A 19248-nucleotide genomic window follows, 5' to 3' on the forward strand; every position below is an offset into this window, starting at 1 on the left:
CTCTTTATGTCACTCTTCCCCTGAGCTCTCTGTCACACTTTGCTGAGCACCATTACCTCATTATCTCTCACACCCTCAGCCACATACACAAACAGAGACACTCACAGCGACACGCATGAATAAACGTGAAAAATTTTGTTCCAACTTTCTGGATTGCTCCCTCTCTCCCTCCACTCTCAGTTCCCTCCCTGCCTATTCCTCAAATTGTCTCCTATCTCCTCATCGCTCCCACTTCCATTTCTCCCCTCCCTCCCTCCCTCCTTCCCTCCATCTCTGTCATGCTGATAGTGAGGCTGCTGCTGGTGATAAGACGGTTCAGTGTGGCTCTAGCCTGCTGACAGCAGTTTTCTATAGCAGCAAAAGCAATGACAGCATCAAGAAATTAACTCAATTTACTAAATGATGATTGGAAACCTGACAGGAGCATGCCCAGCCTGTGTGTGTGTGTGTGTGTGTGTGTGTGTGTGTGTGAGATACTGTACAGCCACTGCAGATGTCCCACTTTTTACAGTACGCTTGCCAAAATCTCCCAATTCACTCTATTCTCAAGAGGAATTGTTTGGATAAAATCAAGCAAACAAGTTGCAGGGAATGATCTGGCAGCTTTCAACGTTCAAGACAGAATTGCCTGCCGCAGTAATGCAGGGTAGACGCAGAATAAATACATGAATACTTCTATGGTGCTACCTCTATATTGAGAACTAATGCAGGATAGATGCAGGAAGATGGACTTCTACAGTGGCTATCAAGGGTGTTTTGGGGTGGCAGGGTGGTGTCATCAGACAGTCCCTCCCTGTGGAAGTGGGGCAAGCAAAATCAATTTCCCTGTGGGGATCAATAAAAAAGCGAATTTCTTCTACCCACAAACACTGTATCTTACTGCTTAAAAAGAATGAGGACCTAAACACAATAGGAAGAAGCAGACATACAGGGAACCACTACCTGATAGGAGTGGGCTTATACTGGAGGATTTTCTAATACCATATGTGCACTACAGAACAAATTAGATTTTGCAGTTTCTTCTCTTATGTTGTGTTCACACTGTGGCCTAAAAATAAAGCCAAGCCGGTTGGTATCACAGGATGACAGCCAACAGCAACTGCAAACTGCCTTCTCTAAGCCGTGGTGATTCAACCTCTACTGTTGCATTGATACAATACAAAAATGCAATCCATTCAATAGCATTGTGTGGCTGTTCATTTGTAAGGTTTAATTGCAAAATGTCTAACAGTTTTGATTCTGCATATAAATTAATAAGCATGATCCCAACTGCAAATGAATAGGAAGCCAAGCGGGGAATTGGAATAGGTCAGCCAAAATTTGGCAGAACTTATTTTTCTCAACAAAAATGGACAATCAGGGCTAGAAAGTTCTTGTTTATTCACTACTTTACCTTTGTTGGAAAAGGAAATAAGAAGAGTTGGTGCACAAACATACTGTATGTGGGTCCATCCATTTTGTTGGACTTTCCGACATGTGGCTTGTCTTCAACACCGTGGTTTGAAGTCAAAGTCGGGAAAGTTCAACTTTTGCTGCCGAGTTCCATCAGCAGGCAGGTGACACATTGCACCAGCATTGGCAGAGTTTACCATAATTTTCTTATTGGAAACAATGAAAATCTTTTTTTGCCGCCTACTGTATACCTCCACAATGTAAGCCTAAGTCATATTTCTGCAGTCACAGACTAACTCTGTGGTGGTTTCAGGGTGGAGGCTGGGTTGATGTGCAGCCTGACTGTGGAACTGCCGAACTGAGCGGAAATAAATCAAAAGCAGTACAACGCAGGAGCAGCGTACGGGCCGCTCCTTCTTTGAAATGAAGCATTGTAGCCGTTCACTCAACTGATTCCATCGGGGACCAGAAAGTGAGCAAGTAATTGGACGATCAATCTGCCAATGACAGGTTTCCATCACAGAGTAGCTGATACTGCAGTGTGCCACAGCGGTCCTACTGAATAGTACAGGTTCTGTCACTGCTATTAACCATGACAGACACACCTGGAGTTAAATTATCACACACTGGCCTACTAAAAAAACTGTGTGGAATAGGCGTCTCTCACAGCGTGTTGTGCCACAAAATGCTACTGACCATGATGGACACATGGAGTTACCCTGGTCTAAATAAATCTGATCAGACAAACTAAGATAAGACAAACAGAGGCCCATCTGATCCCAGTTGGGGGGGGGCAATAGCATTAAGGTTAGAGACAGGCTTGTGACTTTGGGATTTAGCATGACCAAGGGAAGTGAATGAATAACACACTCCCTTGCCTCGTTACATCCTGCTGTTCAAATCCCTGAACAAAGCGCTGAGCCCCAAACCGCTCCAGTGTCGCTGCTCATTTGCTAACAGTCCGAGGCTGTGGGAGTACTGGCCGGCTCCCAGGCGTGAAGGTGTGAATGTGTGTGGCTCTCCCCCAGGCTATTGCTGTAAATAATATGTTCTTTGACAACTTGCCTCGGTTAAATAAGGGTAAAAAAAAAAAGGGCTAGTCCCAGTATGAGTGTGCATGTGGTGTTAAAACCCTGGCTGTGATTATATTGTGCTGGCAGTCTGGGGGAAGGGAGCAGGCTACTAAATTGCTACAGCTGGTGAGGACTTCCTATGCGGTGGATCCCATTCGTCTATCGAGTTGTCTGTTCCAGAGACAGTATAGAAATGTCATTTCCTGTATCTGTGTCACGTGGGTTTGGCCACTGCCCCGCCCCTTTAGGAGACTAGCGGCAGGTCCTGAGTCTGTTCACTCCAATGGGAGAAGTGAACGTGAGCACAGATTATGACCGATTCTTTCGCCCCATAGTCACCGAAGTAAATATTGGACCCATTTTTCACAAGCCACATATCTTCCTAACATTCTGACACTAAAATGGCATTTTTCAGTTAGACAAATCAGGAGAAAATTAACTTTGTTCGAGACCTGTCTCTGTCTCAACATCATCATATATCCCGTCGGTCTGGTTTCACTGCAGTGCTGCCGACGTCACTTTCCAACTGGATAAACAGAAATTTAAAAGGACTTATACCTGAAACCATGAATTAAAAGTTCATCCACACGATGTTCACAACACTTCCAAACGAGGTGGGGGGATGGGGGGGGGGGGAGAGGCATGCCCACTTAGGAGACAGGAAGTGTATACCATTTCATACCATTGGCGCAGCTTGTAATGCGTCATCTTGTGTGTATAGAGCATCTTAGTCTGTTCCCCTCTTAGCCACGCCCCTTAGCTGCAGCTAGCCCCTCCCCTTCCTCTGATTTTCTCATGTCAGACTGTTTTCGAGTCCGTGAGCAACAACAACTAAAGCGTATTTTAAGCTAATGAAAATAGCGTCTCTGCATGTAAACCGACGCTATTTGACGCATATTTGTTGTTCAAAAGTGTCTCAGTGTAGGTGTTGGAACCTGCCCAAGTCAAGTCTACGCGGAGTCACGCACTCTGATTGGCTGATCATAGGCGATCATAACACAATCCAACTCTTCATGCTCCAGCTGCTCCAATACATCCCATTCTGCTCCAGCTGCATTGCTATTAGTCGGGTCCATGTTTGTTTTTACCGGTGATTGTCGCCACGTCTGCTTCTCCTGCTCCTCTCTTCTTCTATGTTTCGTTTTGGTGCGATATGATTTTTTTTTTAAACACTGCCACTTTGTACAGGACTTTTCAACAACATGTTACGCGCATATCAACGCAGAAGTATAAAAACTTAAATATAAGCGCTGCCGCATTGTTTACATTCGCACTTTACATTACTTTTACATTACATTCAACTATAAAATGCGCTTAACTAGCTAACTCAGTAAGTTAGCTGGTAGCAGCTAGCCTGTCAATGAAAATAATAAAAATGGATAAATTGCAAGAGGATTTGGACTTAGCAATATCAGAGGCATGTATTGCACATTCAGTCCCTTCATTGAAACAACTGCAACGCATTTAAACATTTTAACAGTGTATTTGTATGTCATTCCATTGTAGCCCATCATTTAGTAGCTAGCTAGCTGTTACGTTTTGGATGTGGTTTCTCTACGTTACTATTTTGCCAGCATACACACACAACCACCCCACACCCAGCTCCATCATTGCTCACTGGCCATGCCCCATTACTGTGATTGGTCGATGTTTTTTTTTTTCTGTGTGGTAACTTCCTGTAGCAGTTTAGTCAGTGGCTCTGCTGGAGCGCTGTTACAGTTCAGACAGGGAGTGTCAAGAGGCTAATGTGGTGGTACTTTATCTGAGAAAAAAAAAAAAACCATGAGTGAATAAATGAATAAATGAATGAGCCAGGGAATGCATGATCCAAGATATGGTATTGACTAAAGTTTTCCATCTTAACAATGTTTGCAGGTGGAGCAGAGGTGAGGCTGACACTGTGTGAGCCAACAGTGACTGAAGCCGAAGCTTGTGGATCTATGACAGTCAGATTCAGGAGGCTTTGCTGATCTGATCCCTGGAAAAGCTGGATATGATGGAGCATGAGGCGCCAACAGGCACATAACACACACACACACACACACACACACACAAACAGAGCATTCCCTGTCCTCGCCTACTTTAAACCAAATCATTTTTCTCTTCCCTGAAGTGAAGTAGTACACAGCTTTCTGTATGGCATGTGACAGGATACGGCTACTTCCTCTGCCCTGTCTGGCCATAAATCCGTGAAATGACTTGGGCTCCACCACCAGCGTTCATCACTCAGACTCATCCACCAACGCTAAGCTGCCAGGCACACGCATAAACATCCACATCCACATCCACATCCACATCCACCCACACAAACAGACACACATACAAAAAGCAGTTATGTCCCAAACTCTCAACCTCCTCCTGGCAAATTTAAGCCTTCTTCACACTGTTGACCCGGGTAAAAAAGCTTTTGCAGAACCAGGATAGAATTTATCCTTTTTTCTAGAGCTGTTCTACAACCTTTTAGCCGGTATGATCATCATGATCATCGTTACACTGCGGAAGGGAATCTGCAGAAATCACTGAATCTTGTGAGAGAATAAACATTGCTTATCTTATGGATAATTGTTGTGCTGCATTGTTAAAACTAGGCTACATGTCTGATTGGTTCAGAATTCTTCCCTTAAAGGTCCCATATTCTACACTTTCCAGTGTTTTTCTTGTTTATTACCAAGAGCAGGCTGTTTCTGGCGCTGTGTCTTTAAGGCTCATTAATATTAACGACCCCTCTGTTCTTATTGGCTAACCGTTTCAAGAGTGAAACGTGAGACTCCGCAGCCAGGCAGCTACAGGTAGGGAAAACTCTCCGGTAATGAACAATGGCAACTGCTCAACCGCTTTGAAAAAAAGTCTATTATTTCTTATAAAAATGATAATGAGCGAACCTTTGTGACGCCACAAAGTTACGGAAGTCCAAACGGCTCGTTTAGAGGCTTGCTTTTCTAATATGGATTGTGTGGATTTAGTTGGCGTGCATTTTGATACTTTCACCATGTTTAGATAGACCATCCAACTCCTTTATAATCAAAGAGGCAAGGGAAATCCTGTTATATATCATATGGGATCTTTAATACCGTCTTACTGTCAGGACCCCCCAGAGGGTCGCAAGATAATTTTGGGCGGGTCACAAAATGATTTATGGGATTGGAAAAATGTATTATCATGTGTAACTTTTTTGAATTTAGCTTTTTTCTTGTGAAATACTGAATAGTTTTCGGCATCTAGGCCTCCTCTGATAACCAAATGAAATGACCTGAAAAGAGAAAATCATTTTTTGGGTGAACTATTCACACACTCTGCATATGCAGCCTGTGATGGGGTGGCGAAGAGCCATCACTCCATTTTAAGGGGTGACAAGGCAAAAAGTTTGAAAACCACTGCCTTAATGCACTGAGCCACCAGGAAGCCCCGGCTCCACCATTCTTCTGTATAGATGCACTGTGTGAAGAAAGACAGCTTTTACCTTCTGTTCAGACAGAATGTGAAAAAAGAAATTGGAGGCAGTACGAATGGAGAGAGCTTTTGGCAGCACAAAATGAGGTTAGGAGGCGTTCGCTCAAGTTGAAATTTTTCAGCTTCAGCAATAAATTTGGCTGATGCAATAAAGCAAAAACCAATCAGCTTCAAGCAGGACTCTATCCAGGTGCCTGTAAATTTCTTTCCAAAATAGACAGCAAGCTCGTTGTGCCAGTATGTGGTTTCCCCGAGCTCGATGACACGGTGTCATTTATTTACAGAGGCGAAAACATATCAGAGGGCATGGCAGGTCGAACCTCACTGGCTGGAGTTTCAGGTAAGTTTTTTGGAGAATGTTTAGTTTAGTTACTTTTTTATACAGTGGCTTGCTGAATGAGGCAAAACGTCTGAACGTATGATTAGTATCCAGGAATGATGGGAAGGATGGAGTGACAGGTGACGAAAGTACCAGAGAGGAGAAGCAAGGCGAGGAGAGACAAATGTAATGAATTGAACGAATTGAATTTTAAAAACCAAAATAGAGACACAAAGCTGGCAATAACCAACCTCTGGGAAAAAAAGTTTTAGGTGAAGCAGCCAAAAACACTCTCTTTCGTCCATGCTGCAGTTATCAAAATTTAATTGGATGAAACTTTTGTATCCGCCCCCGAGTGCAGGATGAGTCATCAGTAGAAATGCGCTGTTTACCGGAAAGAGACGGTCTGTTCATTTTGATATAAATATTCTAGAAATCAATATTTTTTTGTCCTTTTTTTTGGCCTGTATGGGTGAATAGGTGTACACTAAGTCCAGCAACATCGGCAAAGTCATTTCATGGAAAAGACGAAGAAAAGCAACAGGGACTGGCAAAACCCGGAGAAGAGGAGACAGACTAGCGAGGGACTGAGTGGGCTTTTTAATCTACTCAGTGACAAGGCTGCATCGACGGCCGGGCCGCGGCTGGTAGGAGGGAGAGGGCAGCCAATTTACTGCAAAGCCCCCAATTTGCCACAGGGTGAAAATTAAGAGGCTTAAAAGCATATGAAGATGCTGTCTCTCGGATTTTCCTCTGCTGTTTGACAGTAGAGGGTAATTAAACTGCCTGCGCTTTGTTCGAATGTACTTTTCAGTGGAGAAGAGAAGAGAAGAGAAGAGAAGAGAAGAGAAGAGAGGACAGGAGAGGAGAGGACACTCCATCTGAAAGGAGACTTTGCTAAAGGAGACCAGTGTAAAATCACATACTGTATCATAGGGCGGGTTCACACCGAGCTTGTTTGAATCTCTGGAGCGTTTATTCTATTCCCACTGAGCATTTTTACCTTGATTAGCTGTTTACAAGACGTCTAAATGGTTCTAGACATCCAGGCTAAAACGAGGCTATGGGGATTAAAAGTGGAAGTTTAGTAACGTATATGTCTTGAACTACGTCTTCTGGGGTAAATGAAAAAATAGTAAAAGTATAGTAAAAAAGTATTATCTTATACTTCTCTGGTGCATATATGTGATATTTACAGCTCTGCCTTGTTTAAATATGTAATAATGTGTTTACCGCTTGGTCTAAAACTGGGCTATACACAGCCAAAAAGATCCTGGGCTACATGTGAGCTAAAGCAGAGACGCCTAGTGTTCGGCGGGTTAGTTCGGTTTGTTTGGGCAGGTGAGAATGATGCCATTTGATCTCAGGTGGCACCAAATGGCACCATACCATGTTGCCGCACTGCATTTGGGAAGCTTTCTCTTTCTCAGCTTTCTCTGTAAAAGCCACAAATCAGTGGAACAGCCTGCCTGACAATGTGAGGAGCTGCAGCTCTATCAGCACTTTCAAAACCAACTTAAAAAGTCTGTTAAAAGCTGCTCAGCTCTGTACTCACTGACTTTAATATTCTACCTTATGGTCTTCATGACTTGCTTTTTCTTTTTGACAAGCATACATTTGTGATGTACTTTTTTGTGTAGTTTTGTATTTTGTGTCTTGTGTGTTCTTTTTAGTATAACTTTGTATGTTGTTTTTACTCTGTACTGTTTGTTATTGTGCTGTTTCTTTGCTTTGACCTGCCAAGGGACTACAGATACGAATTAGCTCGCAGCTACAATCTGGTACGGTGCAGCAAATGGTGACATTTATGTTTGAACTGTACATGTTCCCTTTTAAATAAATAAATAAATGACCGCACAGAGACACCTGATCTGAGCCAGCAGTTCCTCATGCTTGGGAACCGCAAACCACAAACCGCAGAGGACTGATGCTCATATTCAGCTACTTCTTCATGTGTTTTGAAGTGGTATGAACACCAGAATGGGTCAGTTACAGCGAGTTACAGAGAGAAGTCCATCACGCTTAAGTTACAGAGACTGGAATCGGATTTATCTTGCATAAATCTCTAACCTGGCAGGATGACATGTTACCAAAACTCTGTCCAACAAACGAGCTATTTTTGTGTTTTTGTCATCTCATAATCGGGCAGTGTGAGCCCAAACGAACCAAATACAAAAAAAAATACAGCCAAGTAAACTTTTCCACTCTGCTTCGGTTTGGATAGCTGGATGGATGGCTGGATAAATGAAAGGACATGAGGTTGCTCCCACAGCCGGTACTCCCACTGTACCTCCGGGGCTCTTGTTGCTATGATACCTCTCCAACATCACTGCCACCTGACAAACAGCATTTGTCAACTGCAGCCTGCCGTGAAATAACAGGCAACAGCTAAACCTGGTGCTTACACATGTTGGAGAGCCGTTCGGTCCTCTTATTTTACACCATAAAGATGTTCTGGGCCAAATATGCAAACGCTACCAACAGATTTGCTTCAGTAGAGTTCTGTCACCATGTTAGAGGAGTTACAGCAATATCAAAGATTAAGTTATCACCTCTTCCTCCTCCCTGGTCTGTTTCTCCGTTTTGGGACTCTTCCAAAATGGCGCCGTTTTCCTCGTAACCACTAGTAATCACGCTCCAAACGATATTGGATTCTCTGAAACGGGTTCATTATTCTTGAATTTTACAGGGATTGAATTTGAAAAATGCTCTCAGCTCAAAATGCCAACTAAACAGCAGGTGGTATGAGCTTTCAAACAAACCCACACACTTCCTCTTTTCTTTCACACATTCGAGGAGCCAGACAGACGGCGTATGGTCCTGTGTCGCTCAGTGACACCAACGCTGCGTTTACGTATTCATGGTGCTGTAAGGGGCTCCACCAGAGAGAGCGTATGTTTTCTTCAAGGCCATATTCACCTTTTATCTTCACAAGCACCTCTAGATGGGATATGGAACAATACTTTCCACTCATCATGTGTAATTGGAATTTCCTTGTTAATATTTCCCCATAGGATAGTTGATATTCATGCATCTAAAACCATTCATGAAGCTGACCATGGCTGATACAGTCTTAGTCGTGGACTTTGAGATGAGAGACTGAAAGGAAATTGAAAGAGTGATGTATATTTGCAGTAAAAATAATGTCACTGACATGCATCAAGAGTGAATATCAGCACTATTTTCTGTCAAAAGTGTTTTGAATATCAACATCAAATGACAACGCACCGTTTCGCTTATTCACACGAACCACGCTATCTTTTATAATATGCAGTAAGGTACAGTGAAATGAAATACTTGTGCAACATCTTTGACTGTGGATGTGAAGTGGATTTGCAGTCGGCCCTCGATCAGAATTCAAGGCTGCACTAACCTCTCCAACCACCCACAGGACTGTATCTGATGTAACTATAGAGGAGAATGACGAGGTGATGGAGAGAAGCGTAGTTGGTCATATACCCAGAGGGGGAGCACAAGGATTGGATGACTGGATGACTGGATGACTGGATGATTGGATGACTGGAGGACTGGATGATTGGATGACTGGATGATTGGAAGACTGGAGGACTGGATGATTGGATGACTGGAGGACTGGATGATTGGATGACTGGATGATTGGAAGACTGGATGATTGGATGATTGAATGACTGAATGACTAGAGGACTGGATGATTGGATGACCGGAGGACTGGATGATTGGATGACTGGATGATTGGAAGACTGGATGACTGGATGATTGGAGGATTGAATGACTGAATGACTAGAGGACTGGATGATTGGATGACTGGAGGACTGGATGATTGGATGACTGGATGATTGGAAGACTGGAGGACTGGATGATTGGATGATTGGAGGACTGGATGATTGGATGATTGGAAGACTGGATGACTGGATGATTGGATGATTGAATGACTGAATGACTGGAGGACTGGATGATTGGAGGACTGGATGATTGGATGACTGGATGATTGGATGACTGAATGACTGGAGGACTGGATGATTAGATGACTGGATGACTGGATGACTGGAAGACTGGATGACTGGATGGGAACAACATTCCTCTGATGGAGAAACAGTTTTGGAGAGCCATGCTTGCATATCTCTTCCCAAATTGTTCGCCTTGAACACTTTTTCACCGACTTCTTCCATTTTGGAACATTTGCTTGAATTCAATATCAAGCTGAGTAGAGAAAATTACAGCAAACACATAGAAACAAAGAAAGTAATACATGTGTTGTTTGATGGACACTTATCCAAAGCACCTCAAAGCATTTGATGGTTTCATTTCAATATATACTCTGTATAACCTGATGTTCGTTGCTCAAGATGTAAAACAAAAATGCAGATAATTACATCCACCAACATGCTGCTTAGAGCTGCAACGATTAATTGATTAGTTGTCAACTACTAAATTAATCGCCAACTATTTTGATAATCGATTAATCGGTTTGAGTAATTTTTTAAGAAAAATAAGTCAAAAGTCTCTGATTCCAGCTTCTTAAATGGGAATATTTTCTGGTTTCTTTACTCCTCTATGACAGTAAACTGAATATCTTCAACTAATCGATTAATCGAGAAATTAATCGACAATGAAAATAATCGTTTGTTGCAGCCCTAATGTTGCTTGCTCGTTTGTAAGTAAAAACTCGGGACAGCTAAGCTAGACATTAGTGATTTTGACTTGCCAAGAATCATTTTGTCAGAACTGGTGTCACGTTTTTTTTTTCTCCAAATAGTGGATATCTCATGTTAGAATGAAACATTGAAATTTATAGAGTGAGTGAGTCAAATGTCAGGTGTCATGTTCTACCCACTGAGCTACACAGCAGGACACAATACAATACAAATACCAGCCATTCAATAAGATGTCTATCAATCAGGTGCAGTCATTAGTTGCATCAATAAAACTCTGAGGAGTGGAGGTCATTCCTATAATTACATAACATGTTATTTTACTCACCAAGGTTAAAAAGTGTCTCATGGTTAGTTCATTCACCTCAGGACAGCTGTGACCGAACACCACTGACACGTAATAAAATATAAAAATAAAACATTCGGGCATTTGTGTTACTGAAGGCTAGAAAACTGCTATGAAGCTGAGAGATGTTACTCAGCGGTAGAGAAAGTGACTGCCACTGGTCTGATGCTGTGTGTGTGTGTGTGTGTGTGTTATGCAAGGGAAGGCATGTCTGTGTGGGTCGTCAATGACTCACCCTGATTGATTTTGTTAAGACAGGGTTGTTGGGTTTTTTTTTTTTTCATGGGGAAGTCAATGTGAATTAGATCTTCATCATCTTTCATTTCTCCCCTCAGTAAACAGGAATCCTTCACACAGCAGAAAGCCCCAGCGAGAGGATGAGTGTGTGTGTGTGTGTGTGTGTGTGTGTGTGTGTGTGTGTGTGTGTGTGTGTGTGTGTGTGTGTGTGCACATGTATACATAGTATGCTTGAGCTTTTGTCTGTGTGCTTGTGTACGCAGTGTGCATATGTCTGCAAAACTGTGCAAGAGAAGGTTGAGTGTGTGTGTGTGTGTGTGTACCTCAGCAAAGCGGCAGCAGTCACAGTCAAGCTGATACACACATACACACACACGCACACACACACACATACACTTCCAGCATGTTCAGATACAGTAGGTTTGCTCTTCAATTGACCTACTTCTGGCGGTGGTCATAAAATAAGCCTAACAGTTATCAACAGTTATCAAATTAGCTAGTAATCTCAGATATCAAATTAGCTAGTAATTTCATTAGCTGGTAATCTCATTAGCTAGTAATGTCAGATATCAAATTAGTTAGTAATCTCATTAGCTATTAGTCTCAGATATCAAATTAGCTAGTAATCTCATTAGCTAGTAATCTCAAATATCAAATTAGCTAATACTCTTGGTAATAACAACTACAACTAATTTAGCTTGGACGTTAGCTAGTTTACAAGCCAGTTAGCCACTAGCTAGCTTTCCACTAGCTAGCTAGAGTGGGCCAAATATATTACCTTAAAATTTGAAACAATTTGCCTCCGGATTCTTGAGATCCATTTGTTATTAATCAATACATTTTTCAGCGGGGAATTTGTGAAATGATTAATGTTTTTGTAATGTGCATCTTGGTACACAACAGTAGAGCTGGGCTGTAGCCTAGGCTACTTGCTCCTCAGGGTAGAAACATGAATTCAAAATGGCCGCCGTGGGAATAAGGTCCTTCACACCCTCTCATGATATGAAATTTCCACAGGTTAATACACTGTAATATGGCAATTGTAAGTGAGTTATCTTTTCATGTGACAATAATAGAGAAGCAAATTAAGAAAAAAGTGCAGCAAGACACACACACGCACACACACAGCACTTATTCACTCACACACTCCAGTAAAGATATACCCATATCCTTTGCTCCCTCTCTCCATATACTCTCCATATTACAGTGTATTATTTCTCAGCTCGGGACATGAAAATGAGAACATTAAATTATCACACACTGGTCCTGAATCACAGTAAATATGACAATAAATCTTCTTCTTCTTTTACTTCTCTCCTTCTCTTAAAACACCAGCGATAATGATGCACTTGTTGCCTGATTTACTATGTGAGGGTGTAAAGCTGTGCATTGACTTATGGTATTCACCTGTGTGGGAATACCTAACCACACAGAAACTGTACTAACATTACAGTAACACTAGGCAAGAACAAAACAGATTGCTGAAGTTCCCTCTGTCCTCCCATCTCTTAAGCCTTAATTACTACCCGGCTCATTTCTTATTGAAGGATAGCGGGGGAATGAGGGAAAGTCAGAGCAGACAGCCTGCGGAGGTTGAATCCCTCCCCTGTAGTTGTGTAATGTTCTCCCATCCATCCTGAGGACAGAGGCCCCGGACCCATCTCAGGCTCCAGGCTGTTTTCATACAACTGAGACTGTGTTTTTTGCCTTCTTACTTCCCCGGTGAAAGGAGCTTGGGCTTAAGGGAGGGGAATATGAAGGCTGAGGATAGCGAGGAGATTTGGAGGGTGGAAAACAGGCTGTCAGGGGGGCGGAGGGGAAAGACGAAGGAAGGAATTAAAGGATAACTTCAGCGATTTTGGACCTATGTATAATTAGTCTAGACCATGTAGTACTTGGATCCACAGAGAATATTGGCTCCAGAGTCTGTTGCTGCTAACAATGAGTCAAAACGGGGTTTGTCAAAATATCTCACAAAAAGCCGTTTGTGGCTCCACATGGGAGTTGAGAGTAAACGGGAAAAGTTGCAAAGTACATCAATTAAAATTTGCTCTAATTTCATGACACAATTCCACCATTAGGCACACTTTAATCAAGAAATCACAGAACTATTTTTCTCTGCCGCAGCACAGACTGCTGTGGGGTGAAAGGTGGTTCCTGGTGGTTCCTGGTGGTTCGATCTAGTTTTGGACGGTCAGGTCAGACGGTAAACAGTAGAGTTCGGTAGAAGACGATCCACTGAGTGGAAACGGTGCGGTGCTGCTGCTGCTTTCCGGGCCGTGGAGAGAAATACGGCGTACCAACCAAAAGCTGACTCTGGAGCCAATATTGTCTGTGGGTCCAAGTGCTACAGGGGTGGAGGAGACAAATTATATATAGGTCCAAAATCTGCAAATTTATCCTTGAATGAATAAATGAAGGAAGGGAGGAAGGAAGGTTTCCATGCTCTTAGGACTGAACCAATTTGATTTTGTTGCTTTTTTTATCTTTGAATCCTTTGACTCATCAAACTGCCCAATTGCAAGCAAACAAGGGCTTGTGAACAAAAGTCACATGGACTCTAAAGTAGATTGTTGATTGGACAGGGTTTTGGTAACCTGTCATTCTGTTCGAGTAAGTTTTGGGTGGCGAGGGGGAGTCACACAAATCTGATCCTGGTCCCTGTAGCTTAAGACAAACATTTCTATGCCCTTTGCCGTAATTTACCTTCTCTGGTGTTCATACCACCATGAGTATGAGCATCAGTCCAGAGTTAATTTTCTTATGCCAGGCTTTCCAAGCATGAGGAACTGATGTCAACGTCCATCTCTTTATACCCATAATCCCTTGTGTTTTGGGGTCGTTTCCTGTAGTTTGTTGGATTACCTTCTCACTCCTAATGAACCACACCGCAGCTCTCTTGTTAGATGATGGGACTCAGATTTTCAGTGCGGTTATTTGGTGCCATCAGAGTTCGAACAGCATCGTTCTCACCTGACCGAATGAACCAAATTAAAAGAGTAAACGCTCCAGAGTTCTACTAAACCGCTCAAAACGTGTTCGGTGTTAACAAACCTAAAGATAGAGACAGAATCAGCACCTTTTTGTCTCCATGAAAGGAAACGGAGAGAAAGACAAACTGAACGTCACCCAGAGGAGAGGAGAGGAGAGGGGGGTTCGCCTCCGTGCTCCGATCGGTGTTAACCTCTAAATGAGTCTGAGGCAGAGGAACATCTCATTACTGAGGAGAGCAGAGGTAAACACATCCTTCAGTGAGGGACCGTGACAGAGAGGACTAATTAACGAGGAATTAAGCATTTTCTCAAGAGGGCTGGTGAGGGGAAAGAGAGAGAGAGAGAGAGAGAGAGAGAGAGAGAGAGAGAGAGAGAGAGAGAGAGAGAGAGAGAGAGAGAGACATGCAAAAACACATTTGTAACAATGGAAATTACTTGCTGAAGAGGGCTAGCAAGGAGAGACAGACACACACTTGCACACATACACACACCTGCAGACACAAAAACAGGCAGCGATGCACTCACACACACACACACACACACACACACACACACACACAGAAACAAACACACACACACGCTGAGCACAGCAGGGCAGAGCAGAGCAGAGCAGTAAGATCTCTGGTTTTGTTATTAAGATAAGATGAAACTTTAATGATCGCCTTGGGGAAATCGGGCAGCCATTATTAAATGACCAATTACAGAAGCCCTCAGCTACCAAGAGACAGACTGCTAAACCAATGACGTAGCTCCTGTGTCCAGTGGGCACTTCCCGTTCATCAAGCACTTCTTCTGAACCTTTATTTGTCCTGGGAAAGCTGACTTGCTCAAGGGCCGGCAGAAATTGTTGAGAGAGAATAGCGTTTTCCTCATTCACTCCCAGGTTTTCCCAGCTGGGTCGGGGGGTTCTCAAACTGGGGGTCGGGACCGTCCACGGGGTCACGAGGTAATTTTGGGGATGTCGCAAGATGATATAATTGGATAGGAAAATACAGATTTCTACTATACAAGTTTATTATCATGTGTCATTTTTCAGATTTTTATCAAATTTTTGCTTTTTTCTTGTGAAATACTTAATAGTTTTCTACGGAAGAGGATTAGGGCCACATGTGAAAAATTTGAGTTCTTGATGATTTTGTCCAGAATTCCATGACTATCTGTCATGAACTAAATTAAATAACAGTGAAGTTTAGCAATTCACCAATTTGCCTGGGACCCCCTGGAACCCCCTCAAGGACCCCTGGTGGTCCCCGGACCCACTGGTCTAGATCAGTGGTTCTCAAACCTTTTGGCTCATGATCCCTTAAAACAAAGAAGATGTCTACTCCCCACCCCGTCACAGGCTGCATACGCAGTTCACCCAAAAAAATAATTTTCCCTTTTCAGGTTGTTTTATTTGATTATCAGAAGAATCTACGGAAGAGGATTAGGGCCACATGTGAAAAATGTATTTTAGTTCTGAGTTTAAAGTCAGAATTCTGACTTTAATCTCAGAACTAAAATACATTGTGTATCTGTTTTAGTGTGCATTTCCTCTTCAGTGTGGGTGTGTGTGTGTGTGTGTGTGTGTGTGTGTGTGTGTGTGTGTGTGTGTGTGTGTCCTCTGTACCTTTGTCGCTGTAGTCGTCCACCAGGATGACCTCAGCGATGAGCTGCGGTGGCGAGCGGTTCAGCACGCTGTGGACGGTCCTCAGCAGAGACGACCAGCCCTCGTTATGGAACGGGATGATGATGCTGGTGTTGGGCAGCCTCTCCGCATACAGCTTCTGTTTACAGCTACACACACACACACACACACACACACACACACACACACGACAAAATAAAGCAAACAGCAAGCAGATCATCAGAGGAGAGAAAAATGATCCAAATCTTTTTTTTAACCCTAGTTGGACGAGACACATTGGGGCTTATTCATAAAACTTACCATATATTATTCATAAAGTACACGGCAATGCAAAAAATACCACCTGCTCTAGTCAGTATATTGTAGAAGTTAACTAATGTTAAACTAAAATAAAAAAAAAATCAACAGATAGCTGAAAACATGACAACAGCACCAAACCGTCCACCAAGTCCACCTAAACTGACTGATAAAACTGGTGTCAGAAATAATATGAGAATATATATGGAACTACGCAAGAAATAACATGCAATTATTCCACTTATAGAGCCAACAATGATGGACATCTAACCGGCATTAAAACGCGTGTGGCAACAAGTATTTTTTGGCAAAGCAACTCAGTCATTTCAATAAGACATCATTCTCACTGCAGAGTTCTTGAAATGATTAATATTCACGATTAATTTAAGGTGCTTTCCATGCTGATTTTAGTAAAAACAAAAAAACAAAAACAAGGAAGAACCTTGAATGCAAAAAGTGAAAGTTTATCAATGCTCCATATAAGCGTTTCTGTTCCGTCCGTCTGTGTCTGAAGGGTCGGATCTGAAACGCAGCCAGACTGGAGCTTCTATTTTAGTCGGAATACCCAGCAGTTTGTTGCCCATTTGAGCCATATAAATGTATATAAATGTCATTTATCACCATGTCAGTAAACAAAATAGAGGATACATAAACCAATGTCACTGAATTAAATGATGAGATTATCTGTGGAGCCGCTGAGAAGCTTCTGTTTGGCTGCAGTACACTGGTACATTAATGTTCTTCACGGTACAACTTGAGCTGTTGATGGAAAAATGAGCAAAACTAACTTGTGTTCAGTTACACAGCGGCAACGCAACCAGCAGACCGCGGTGGAACAAGAACGGAGAAGGTGCTGCAACTGGACCGCAACAAGTTCAGATACGCAGATGTTACGCATGCCGTGTAGTTTGGGCGTTTCAACATCAAAGCTCTTCCTCAAGCAGCATCTTAGTTAACATAAAGCACAGCATTAGAACTTAGTATCGGTGTGGAAGTGAAAGTTGGGACAGCTGCAGCGGCAGTGGGCTCGGTGTCTGTCTCCTCCCCCGACCTTCTGCTTAGCTGCTTTTCTAACAGATTTGGTGCCGCTGAACTGACAGAGGAATTCAGTGTTGGGATTAATATGTTTGAGAAAGCGGGTAGACAGCGCTTCTACACAGACCGCCGAAATCCGGGTGCAATTTTCCCTAGACCACAATTCAATCCATTTCCTATCATTTCCTATTACAGTGATATTTCTATTTCCTTTCTGAGAAAGTAGAAATGAGAAAGAAAAAAAATTACCGGGCAACTGAAGGATCCTGTCCCATTTAAGATATACATATATCCATTTGGGGAGAAAAAATGTCTCCTGATTTAAAAAAAGACAGATGATTACATCTTTGAAAAGTTGCTATTTTCTAAGTAAAGGGCACAAGATAGTTGATAATTCAAAAAAAATAAAAAATAAAATAACAATCAATAGTGAGTTTGAATTGCATGACAGCAATCATTTTGCCTGATCAGATTCTTCTAATGGAGGATATCTTACTTTAGAATTACAGTTTTCAAATAAATTTTGCGAGCCAGTCTTTTATGTTAAATAAAACATGACTAAATATGTAAAACAGTAAATATTTTGTAAATAAGTAAAGTTTATTCATATAGCACCTTTCACAGGGCAAAGTCAAGTGCTTCACAAGAGTAAAGCAGTTCAAATAAGACCAGAAAACAATAAAAAAAACAATAAGACATAAAAACACACAAAGGCCAGTCTGAACAGATGAGCCTTTAGCTGCTTTCTGAAAGTGTCAACCAAAAAAAACAAAGATGACTCGGCAACAAAAGGCCAAAATGTGACCTTAAGCAATCCAAACACCCTCCGACAGTCTTTCCAGGACGAGGAGTGAAGGCTGCCGAGCGGAGCGGAGACAGGCTGTCGTTTTATTATTCGCGTCACATCCAGTTGTTATCAGCCGCTGACATATGCTCCAATGACGAGTTACAGCAATCACCTCGCACATGATCACCATAGCAAACGGCTGGACCCCCCGCTGACGAGCTAATCATGGGAAGAGAATAATGTTCCCTCGCTGATGGAGGGAGAGAGAGAGAGAGGGAGAGGGAGAGAGAGAGAGAGAGAGAGAGTGGTGTACTGTCAGTCGATCAATCTCTGTGTTGAACATCAGTCTGCGTGTTATTCATTCAAATATCAACGGAGGGAGACGGGCAGCCGGAGTGATAGACAGACAGCCGGCCGGTGAATCTTAACGAACCCTGTCGAATGCTGCAGGGGGGATGGAGAGGTGGAGGGGTGTGAGCTGTGTGTGTGTGTGTGTGTGTGTGTGTGTGTGTGTGTGTGTGGGTGTGTGTCGGGGGGTGGAGGGCCTTCAATTAAATCCTGTCAGCACGGAGAAATCGAACGTGTCAGGAGCAGATCTGGGCCCCGGCTGCCTCCGAGGCACACCGACAACACGCCAATCACCCGGAGGCAGAGGCTCCGAACGGGACGGGGCGGAGGACACCGATTGGCCGGTCGGGGAGAGCAGGTGCGTCCGTCTGATTGGTGAGAGTGACGGGCGTCTTGACAGCCGGGTGTCACCGTGTCACATCATCTGTCCTCACCGGGCCCAGACCTCCGACAGCTTTCATTCACTGTTACTCACCTTCATCCCTCACTCACTGATGGAAGAAAATGATGGGGAGAAAGAGAGAGAGAGAGAGAGAGAGAGAGAGAGAGAGAGAGAGAGAGAGACAGGCTGGGAGAAAGAGAGATAATTACTGTCTTTATAGATTCTTCAGAGAGAGAGAGAGAGAGAGAGATAGAGAGAGAGAGAGGAAGAGGGAGAGAGAGAGAGGGAGAGGGAGAGAGGCAGGCAGGCAGAGGAAAGAGAGATAATTACT

The 19248-nt window shown here is 43.0% G+C and overlaps 1 protein-coding gene across 1 annotated transcript in view; it reads right to left on the reverse strand.

Annotated features, from left to right (window-relative positions):
* LOC139666688 (polypeptide N-acetylgalactosaminyltransferase 10-like) overlaps positions 1 to 19248 on the reverse strand; it is a 98363-nt gene that overhangs the window by 39048 nt on the left and 40067 nt on the right. The window contains exon 4 of the mRNA XM_071545995.1: positions 16051 to 16217. Coding sequence (XP_071402096.1) covers positions 16051 to 16217 — 167 coding nt within the window. The remainder of the gene's footprint in view (positions 1 to 16050; positions 16218 to 19248) is intronic.

This window comes from Centroberyx affinis, unplaced genomic scaffold, assembly GCF_046629955.1.
Source record: "Centroberyx affinis isolate AG114_WGS23_722 - 3 ecotype Tasmania unplaced genomic scaffold, CSIRO-AGI_Caff_v1 ptg005085l_1, whole genome shotgun sequence".
NCBI classification, from domain to species: domain Eukaryota; kingdom Metazoa; phylum Chordata; class Actinopteri; order Beryciformes; family Berycidae; genus Centroberyx; species Centroberyx affinis.